This window comes from Rhincodon typus, chromosome 35, assembly GCF_021869965.1.
Source record: "Rhincodon typus isolate 14 chromosome 35, sRhiTyp1.1, whole genome shotgun sequence".
NCBI classification, from domain to species: domain Eukaryota; kingdom Metazoa; phylum Chordata; class Chondrichthyes; order Orectolobiformes; family Rhincodontidae; genus Rhincodon; species Rhincodon typus.
In genome coordinates, this window is record NC_063366.1 from 7,733,195 (window position 1) to 7,744,083 (window position 10,889).

The 10,889-nt window shown below is 38.0% G+C and overlaps 1 protein-coding gene across 1 annotated transcript in view; it reads right to left on the reverse strand.

Annotated features, from left to right (window-relative positions):
* Positions 1 to 494: 494 nt before the first annotated feature.
* LOC125486931 (probable G-protein coupled receptor 139) overlaps positions 495 to 10,889 on the reverse strand; it is a 16,066-nt gene continuing 5,671 nt past the window's right edge. The window contains exon 2 of the mRNA XM_048616489.1: positions 495 to 1,405. Coding sequence (XP_048472446.1) covers positions 495 to 1,405 — 911 coding nt within the window. The remainder of the gene's footprint in view (positions 1,406 to 10,889) is intronic.

Genomic DNA, 10,889 nt, shown 5'->3' on the forward strand with positions numbered 1-10,889 from the left:
TTACACAATATGTATGCAAACTCATCCCTATGAGTTGCCAACTGCATTGATGGAGTTCACACTCCCCCAGATACTAAAGATTATGAGGCGAAAATGCATGATTCACTTAAAAGAAGCAACAGCATGGACTCATCAGATCTATCTTCAGGATAATGCTGTAAAGGCTGAAACATTTGCTTCATACCTAGTTTCCTCTTGAAAAGGTGGTGGTGGTGGTGGCAGGTTTCTTTTGATGTTAATGGACAAGTTGAGAATTTATTTTCCTTCCATCACTACCTTTGAGCCACTTTATGCTGTATCCTATTCACTGAGTCCCCTCCCAAAGTGGTGCAGACGGGAGGGGGAGCACTTTAGAATCAATCAGCATGGCAAACAAATGTAGGAATTATACTGCAAATAATTATTCAGCATCTTTTACAGACATGGGAGGGTGAGCTACTATTACTGCCTCCATAAACTTCTCCTTCACATTTATACCCAATCTCTGAGCGTTTTCAATTTTTTTGTTTATTAATTACTTTGATAAATAATGTAAGTGGATGTTTCATCATGCTCTTGAATTGTTCTCTGAACTTGGATTGAGTCACTCCATAAATAAATGAGTTTGTGCAGCAATTTAAACTGAGCAGCATAATTGCAAATTCAGCTAAAACATTCAAAGAATCATTGGAATATTCAGGAATAATTCCTAAAATGTTGTAAAAGCAGAAGTCTATAATATACACGAGCCACAAAAGAATGAAGCTGCCAGATATGGTGAAGAGTAAAATCACAGACTTCCTTCTGCTGTCCATCTCTGGGTCTTGGTGATTCTCTCCATCACTATGACCCCTCAGTCCCTTACGGACTCGACTGATGACTAAAATATATCTAATAGTCAGAGCATTGAGCAATAAAATTAAAACATATGGAAGCAATGGGGTGAATATCTTATCAAACCAATCAAATGCTATCCAGCTGGGATCAGTGTAGTAGCTTTCTTTCTCATTACAAAACCAGGAAACATTGTTAATTACTTCCCCAGCTTCAAACATAAAGTAGAAGGGAATGTCTTTCAAACAGATCAAAATGCAAGTTGTTGTTAGAACCACAATTGCATTTTTCCCAGTACAATACTTTGTTCTCAGCTTCTGGCAACAAATGGCCGCAAATCGATCAAAGGAGAAAGTGACGGTGAACCAGACTGAACATTCTGTGGCTGCATAAGACAGGACCATGATAACACTACAGACAGATGTGATGTTCAGGAAAGAAACTGTGAAATAATAAGAATTAATCTGCCATAGTATGACACCATTGACGATAACCATTAAATCTGCCACTGCCATGGACACCAGATAGCGAACGGTGCAGGATGAGAGGCCACATCTTCCACGTGAAAGGATCACAACTGCCACTAAATTAACTGTAAGATACAATGTGGAACATGCAACATTAGAGAGTGAGGGAGAGAGGGGTATCTGTGAGGATCAGAATGGAACTGTCAGAAAATAATGCATAAATGTATCAAAAAAAATTCTTCACAAACGTAAACATTAAACAGATGATAATTGGCTTTGTAATTGAAGATTAAGCTTAAGTCACAAAATAATTCAACCACATCATTAAAAAAATCAGACAAGGCATGGAGATTTATCTGTAGAGGAAATAAACTGAAAATCAGCAATTACAATAAGCTGATATAAGACAATTGATGAAGTTTACACAATTAAGATCTCTATGTTAGTAAATGGGATTTTGAACAGCAAAAAATGTTGCAAAACTTTTCCCACAGAAACACAAAAGTTTAGGTTAGACAAAATAGAAGACTGAACAAAATCTGAATGGTTTGCTAGGGTGGTCACAGAGAAGGTATGCCCAGCTGTGGGATATTCTAGTGGGAGAGATTGTCATCACAAGACTGTTGTTAAATAAATCTGGTTTACATGAAGGACAAACACCTTTAAGTAGAGAATGGTTAACATGTGAATTTCTCTTTAGCTTTTAGTAGTTGTGGTGAATATGATAGAATTAGTTAAGGGACAATTAAGTAAAGATATGAAGGAGAATGCAGTCGAACTGTCTCATAATTTGGTCAAGTAAAGACGGATGAGAGAAATTTCATATGGAGTATAAGCACTAACACAAATTAAATTACCTGTTCCAATGCTGTGAATTCAAAGCCATTCTCGGTAACTTGAATATTAATGAAGCTCAGTTATCAGTTTTTTTTTAATCATTGCAGATATTACTTTTTATTACTTATTGAAGCAATGCATATTCATTTCATTACTCATGGTTTAACAACATTACCATTTACAATGCTCGGACTGATCTCTGTTTTTAAATCAATGACTGACCTACATCAATGTTATTCAATTACATGTGGCTTGCTGTAAAGGGAAAAAAATCACAAAAGCTTGGTATATTTTACATCTGTTCAGCCTCTGAAACAATAGGCAATTACTGGTCCATCAAATATGAATCAGTTCGCCAAGTGGATGATTCAATCACCATAACTGAGCATTCCAACCTCTATAATGAGCAGATCATAATTTAAAATAACAATCATGATGCAATACTTTAAGGACAGTGTTGAAAAAAAGTGATCATTTAGCATGAAAACAATGAAAGTGTTTGCATTAACCATACTCAAGATAAAAATACATCATTGCCCAGATGATCTGAACCTAATTTGAATTTACTGCTATTTCTATGTTAGTAATTTGTTACCATCTGTTGTTGCAGATCAAGTCGTGGTAAATCTATAATAATCAATTTAGGACAACACAATAATTGTCAAACTGCTAATGTATTTCCCTTGGCCATCTTTCACATTCATAAAGACAGGAGACCACTCCATTGAGTGCAGGAATCTGTTACCTGAATGAATCATATGAAAATTGAAGCAGCTTGCTCCACTGCAGTTTGTGACACATTTCTGAGCATTATTCCACAATGACAGATCCTCTCAGTGATTACATGGTCACTGACATTGAGTGTATTCTATCCTGTTACTCCCAGAAATATCTATTTCTGTACAATGTCTGTAAGTCTCATTATGTATTCCACTGTGTACAGTATCTTATTCAAGGCAATAATGTGACAATCCAGAGAGCCATGAGTTACACACAACTGTCTTGTCTATTATAGTAAAGGATTGAAAATGCAAATGTAATTCAGAATGCTTGAATGACAATGTTATATCACTGATCAATGTCTCCATAACAGTCACCACTAGATCACACAACATTACCAGAAACCAGACAGATTTAGACAACATCAATGTTCATAATCACTTACGAGGGACACCAATGACAGCAAGAAATGTGTAATATAGTTTCATTATGCTGTGAAATGTTTCCATATTCTTCAAATTCTCACTTGTGAAGTGATATGTTCTGTAACACCACAGACAATCTCTACAAACTAAATCCTGAGGTGATGCATGAACAGAGCCTTTAATTTATACCCATGAGGTATTAGAGCATCATTCAACTTCGCTGTGCTTTGAAAAAATGTTAGCAAATATGTTATCAAGCTTGATTAATTCCCTGTTGTGACAGAATGCAGCTGGAACTGAGATTGAATTGTTGTGATGTAAGCAATGATTAATTTTGATCTCAATTACCAAATGGAAATCAGGAACTTCATTAACCCAGTATTTTTTCTTTTAATTATTCAAACGCAGTCAGGTCCATCTCTATATCTCACACTGTTCAATGGATCACTTCATTCTGCTGTTTTTACTCAGTGAATGAAGTCAAAATTTGGGGTGTTCTGAGAACTCGTGTACTGCAATCCTAAATGTGACTGCCCTTTTTAACTGTGGTTATTTGGTTTAATAATTCATGTGTGTGATGTGTGTCCTCAAGCTAGTATAGTTCCTCAGACTGATTCTGAGAGATAATCTCATTAATACCATCCATCTCAGGATTCCCCACACTGATGTCTGATTAAGCTCTGCACAGTATTCCACAGTATAATTTAGTCATTCAGTGCACCTTCATCTCCAGTTATTTTAGCACCTCAAATTGATGTAGCTTCCCTAATTAATGCAGCACTTGAAGGATGAGGAGAGAAGGCAACTCAACATTTCAGGTTCCATGTTTGCAGACAAAGTATAAAAGGTGCTGACATTTGCATTGTTGATTCATTAAGAATTCATAACTGGGTCATGCTAATCTAAGGATAATCAAATGAGACCATATGGTTCGAACTGAGGATATAAATTCGAAAACAACCCGAATGATAGTACATTGCAAAACCCCAAATAATTGGAACCAAGTAAAAGAATGAAGTAGGTAGGTAAGTCTCCAATAAATGTAAAAACAATGAGACAATCTGGGATTTCAATTACCCTAATACTAACTGGGATAGAAATAGTGTGAAAGTCAAAGAATGGGCTGAAATCTTAAACTGGACAGAGCAGAAAGTCTTCTAGCTGTTACTTGTTGCACCAATAAGAAAGGAGAAAGCAAATGATTTGGTTTATTGTGAATAAATTTGGCAGCTGAAGTGCGTAAAAATGAATTAACCTTTTTCAAAGTGTTCCTGATTCAACTAGATTTAGACAAGCTATGGAAAAAAGATGATGAATTACCAAGTATTAAATGTCTTATTTGGGGAATGTTGAACAAATCTAAGCTGAGATGTAGTTTAACCAAAGTGATTGGAGGAGCTACTGAAAAGTTAAGTCTGGTGGGTCAGATGGAGCCATTCAAACAAAATACAGTGAATTTTCAGATGTATAACATTAAATGAGAAAAGGTAGAAATAATAAATCCACAGTTGTGGCAAAGTAGTCACAAGGGTGAAAACACATGAAAATCACAGCAAAATCGTAAGTTGAATCCAATATTACAGAGCGGCAGGAAGCAAATGTCCTCTTTACAAAAGTCGATCAGTGTTTATATGAAGTAGGCTGGTCATGATAAGGTTCTACAGAGTTCAGTACAGCTCACAAAACAAAAAAAAATTGAAAGAACTGGAAATCAGAAACAAAAACAGAAATTGCTGGAAAAGCTCAGCATGCTTGGCATCATCTGTGGAGAGAAAGCAGAGTTATTTTTTTGGGTCCAGTGACCCTCCTTCAGAACTGTTCTCATCCGGGCTGCAGAGGAGCTTGGGGTGGGAAGGGAAAGAGGACGTGTTGTTTTCCAAGTAGCTACCAAAAAATTTAGGTAGAAAGAGGAAAGTGGTTCTACTAAGGGAATATCAGCTGTTGGGGCTAAATTAAAAAGCAGAACCAAAATGGATTACTATCTGAGCCAGGATAAAATTGGCACAGAATCAACAAGATTAATTAAGTAAATGCATGGCTCAAAGATTTATGGAGGAGAAACGGATTTGAATTCGTGGGACTTTGGCACCAGTTTTGGGGAAGCAGGGAGCTGTTCCAATGAAATAGGCCCCACCTAAGTCATGCCAGAACCAGAATCCTGGTGAATGGCAAAAACTAGGGCTGTGGATAGGGCTTTAAACTAAATGGTGGAAGTATGTGGAGGGTTGGAGGTTGGGGGTTGGGGGGCGTCAGTCATATGGAAAATGTAAAAGACAGGGAGAGCATTGAAGTATCCAGAGCAAGTAGTAGGATGGAGAGTATGAAAAGGGTCAGAAATCTAAATTCAAGCACAGTAGACAAGGGGAACAACTACGACAAAGGGGGCAATCGATGTAGGACTGAGGGTGTTTTACTTAAATACACGCAGTATACAAAACAGCATAAATGAGCTTGTCACATAGATTGAAGTTGGTGGGTACAATGTTGTGGTCATCATAGAGACATGGCTGCAAGGGGATTAGGGCTGGGAACTATCCAAGGATACAAGTCCTATTGAAAGGACAGGCAGATGGGCAGAGGGGATGGGTTTGCCTTGTTAGTAAGAAATGAAATTAAACTGATAGCAAGAATTAGAGTCTGCAAGAGTAGAATCTGTGTGCGTAGACTTGGGGAACTGCAAAGGAAAACAAACCCGAACAGGAGTTGTAGACAGGCCTCCGAGTAGTAATGAGAATGTGGGGAAGAAAATAAATCCAGAGATAGAAAAGGGAATGCTATTATATCCTATTATACTAATATATTATATTATATTATACTATTATATTAATACTATTATATTAATCATGTGGGACTTCAATATGAACGTGGACTGGGAAAATCAGGTTGGCAGTTTTTCTCAAAAAGAGAAATTTGTTATCGAGTGCACTCAGGAATAAGCAGTTACAGATTTAATGATGTGTGATGAGGCAGAGTTGATTAGAGAGCTGAAGATGAAGGAACCTGACACGGTCAGTGACCATGATATGAGAGAATTCATCCCTCGGTTTGAGAGGAAGAAGCTTGGATCAGATGTAATGGCATTGCAATTGAGTAATGGTAACCAAAAAGACATCAGCAAAGGGCTGGTCAGGATTGATTGGAAGGCAAGCCCAGCAGGGAAGACAGTGAAGCAGCAATGGCAGGTGTTTCTGGTGCTAATTCAGGAAACACAATAAAAATTAATCCCAAGGAAGAAGAAACACATTATGGGGAGGGCAAGACAGCTATGGTTGACAGCGGAAGTCAAGGACCACATCAAAGCAAAAGCAAAAGCATATGATGTGGTGAAGATTAGTGGGAAGCCAAAGGATTGGGAAGCTTTTAAAAACCAGCAGAGGATAATTAATAAAAATAATAAAGGAGGAGAATATGAAATATGCAAGCAAGATAGTAATTAATATAAAAAGAATTGCAAGAGGTTTTTGGTAAGATTGATTTTTTAGAATGATTTTAGGTGTGAATTTGATGATTTTAACCCAACAGCAATGAAGGATTGGCGGAATTTCCAAGTCAGGCTAGTGTTTCCATGTGCCAACTGCCCTCGTCCTTCCAGATGGTACTAAACCTTTCAGAAAGAAGGGTCTAGGCCTGAAACGTCAGCCTTCCTGCTCCTCTGATGCTGCTTGGCCTGCTGTGTTCATCCAGCTCTATACCTTGTTATCTCAGATTCTCCAGCATCTGCAGTTCCTACTACCTCTGAATCATTTGATGTTTCTTTTAGTATATCAACCCTCCTCACTGCTGTGGTTGATTTTTCTTCTTTTTAATTCAGTTGTGGGCCAGCATTTATTGACTGTCCCTAACTGCCACTCGAGAAGGTGGTGGAGAGCTGCCTTCTTGAACCACTGCAGTCCATGTGCTGTAGCCAGACTCATAATGCCATTAGGGAGGGTATTCCAGGAATTTGTCTCAGCAACAGTAAAGGAATGGTGATATATTTTCAAGTCAGGATGATGAGTGGCTTGGAGTGACTGAAAGGTGTTGCTGTTGCCATATATCTGCTGCCCTTGCCCTTCTCCATTGAAGTGGTCATGGGTTCAGAATGTGCAATCTCAGTACCTTCGGTGAATGTCTGCACTCTGCTGCTACTGGAGTAGCTGATATTTTTGTGGATGTCATACAATCAGCAGGTTGCTTTGTCCTGGATGGTCTCAAGCTTCGTGAGTGTTGTTCCAGCAAATGGCGAATATTCCATCACACTCCTGACTTATACTTTGTAGATAGTGGATAGGATTTGGGAAGTCAGGAGGTGAGTTGCTCATTGCAAAATTCCTAACCTCTGACCTGTTCTTTTAGCCACTGTATTTTCATGGCAAATCCAGTCTCAAATCAATGGCAACTTCCTGGATGTTGATGATGAGGAATCAGTGATGGTAGTGCCATTGAATGTCTGGAGGTGGTGGTTAGATTGTCTCTATTGGAGACTGTCATTGTCTAGCATTTGTGTGGTGCAAATGTTACTTGTCACTAAGTCATCCCAAACCAGACATTTTCCAACTTTGATCATTTGAACATGGACTGCTTCAGTATCTGAGGATTCAGGGATGGTATGTTGGTGAATATCCCCACTTCTGACCTTATGTTGAAACAACTGAATATGGTTGGGCCTCGGACATTACACTAATGAACTCTAGCAGAGATGTCCTGGAGCTGAGATGACTGACCTCCAACAATCACAATCATCTTCTTTTGTGTCAGGTGTGAACCCAACCAGGTGAAAGATTTCCTCCTTCTTTATGAGCAACAGACATTTAGAGGATGCCATTTAAGTGCATATAAAATTACAATATTCAGCTTGATCCCCCAAAGATACCAATATAACTTGAGGAACTTGTTTCTGTTCTTTGCATGTCTAATCTAAGAGGTGATTTCTCAGGTGGTAGTTGTAAGGGATAGATTGTGAAGTTGAGTTCATAAATGTTAACACAAAAACAGAAACTGCTGGGGAAACTAAGCAGGTCTGGCAGCATTTGTGGGTAGAGAAAACAAAGTTAACGTTTCGGGTCCAGTGACCTTCTTCAGAAAAAGGTAAAAGTTGTTTAAACGGTCTGAATCTTTACCTAATCCACTTGACAAGTGATAAGTGTCAGGGATTGGCAATCCTTTTATTTATTGCCTCGTAAGGTCTTTTGATCTTACAGAAGTCCTATGGTGGCATGGTTCACATGCATTTTTAAACCCATGTTGGCTAGTTGGCACTTTGAAAGTAGACCTCGACAATTATTTGAAACAAAGTTTGAAAAACGTTCTGAAGAAGGGTCACTGGACTTAAAACTTCACCTCTGTTTTCTCTCCACAGGTGCCGACAGACCAGCTGAGACTCACCAGCTGTATTTTTTTTTGTTTGTTTTCATTTCAGATTTCCAACATCCGCAGTTCTCTGTTTTATTTTTATTTTATTTTTTATTTTATTGTATTTTATTTTATTAGTTTTAATTTATTGAAAAATGTGGAAATAGATCTGAAGCATTTAGCAAATGGTTTACTGAACAACTGAGGTTGAGCTAGAAGCTGAATCTATGTTTCATTTTGAATAAGTATTCATGGAATTCTTTAAGTATGGGAACAGTTACCCCAAGACATGTTTGTGGCAATCCTCCTCAGCCTTCAAGGTTCAATGATTGCCATTACATCACGTTTATCAAGGCCATGAGGCAAACTCAATTCAAAGGAGAATCTAGTAGATTACATGTACAGAGAGCCAAATAGGCACCTCAAAGGGTATACAGACAAAGAGCTGACAAAATGATATCTGAGGAGATTGATGTGAGGGGATTGTGCTTCACCAAGGATTACAATAGATGCCTCTGTGAGATGTCGAATAAATGCCTGGCACTGAACCTGAAATGCTGCTCTGCCTTATCAGTGGACATGAAAGTCAACACAACACTGAATGATTTTGCCAGTGTGTCATTTTACTCTACAATTGGTGGCATGCACAACATTTTACTGTTTATTGCAAGGTCCTGCATTTACCAGTTGAGTGAGGCAATATTTGGTGGGGACTTGGATTTCATGGACTTTGACATAGCAGCTGTGAGAATGGAAGAGATGGTTTCTTGGTTTCCCAAAGAATTTTGGGGCTATTGATAGAAGACATTTTACATTGAAGGCAGCACCACACTTCAGTTTATCAACACAAAGTCTTTGCTGTCATAATTTTGTATGGTGCATATTTGTGATTGTAGATAACTGGGAAAATACGGAAAATAGAAGCAATGTAGGCCATTCAAACTTTCAAGCATGCTCTACTTTTCGTCATGATCATGGCTGACCATTCAAATCAATATCCAGTTCCAACTTTGCTTCCGTATCATTGATCCCCTTAGCTGAGTCCGACGGCTTTATCAAATGCCTTCTTGAAATCATTTAATGCTTTAGCATTGACTGGTTTCTGTAGTAGAGAAATCCACTGGCTCGCCACTCTCTGGGTGAAAAATAATTATTCTCATCTCAGTCCTCAAGAATTGCACAATTAATTTATATTGGCAATAACTGCTACACTGGAAATCACAAAATGGATCTGAGGTGATAAGGAACACCCATTGTCAAAGGATATTCCCCCACTCCATTAAACTGGTCCCTGAACTTTGACTGAGTCATCCCACAAATTAATGCATTTGTGTAACAATTAAATTCATCAGCATAAATCTGGCCGTTGGAAGTTACATAAATAAACATTGCAATGTTTAGTGTAAGTTCCTGTAATGACGTAATGTAAGAAATCGAAAATGCATAAAAGTCAAAGATGTCTCAAGGTACCAGGTATGTTGAGTAAAATTATAGATCGCAGAAAATGCTGCAAATATCAATTTTGTTTCCTTCTGTACAGATACAGTCAGATCTATTGAATTTCTCCAGCACTTTGCTTTTATTTCAGATCTCTGGCATTTGTAATATCTTGGTATATTTTATTAAAATCATAGATATCCTTCTGCTCTCCATCTCCTCATCACTGCAATGCTCTCTCTTTTCTGAATCCACTGTCCTTCCAGACTGGGCTGATACTGAAATGCTAGAGTGTTGAGCAACAGAATTAAAGCATGCTGGAAGAGTGAAATAAAAACCTAATTAAATCCCCTAAATGCCACCCATCGGGAATCAGGATAATAGCTGTGTTTGAAATTACAAAAATAGGAAACATCATCAATTATTTCTCCAGCTTCAACTATAAAATAGAAGGGAATAGAATAGAGTGGGTTTTTTAGTAGAATGCTGTCTGTGGCTAAAATCACAGCTGCCTATTTCTTATTGCAATTTGTGTTTTTAGGCTTTAACAACACATTACCACAAGTTGATCAAAGCTGAAACAGAATATGATACACATTCTTTAATACCAAACCTAGTAGTATGGTCACAGATGGACCATGAAATGAATGACTGGGTCAAGACACTCCTGTGCCAATGTTCGCTGTTCTTAGAGTCCCATGCTTGGAGGACTGTGAGAAATGGGTGTCATATCTTAGGAATGATACATTTCCCTTGAAGGGAATACAATGTAGGTACACAAGAATGATATCTGGACTTCAGAGATTAGGTTATGAAGGGAGGTTGTACAAACTAGCCTGTTTTCTCTAGAATTTAGCAA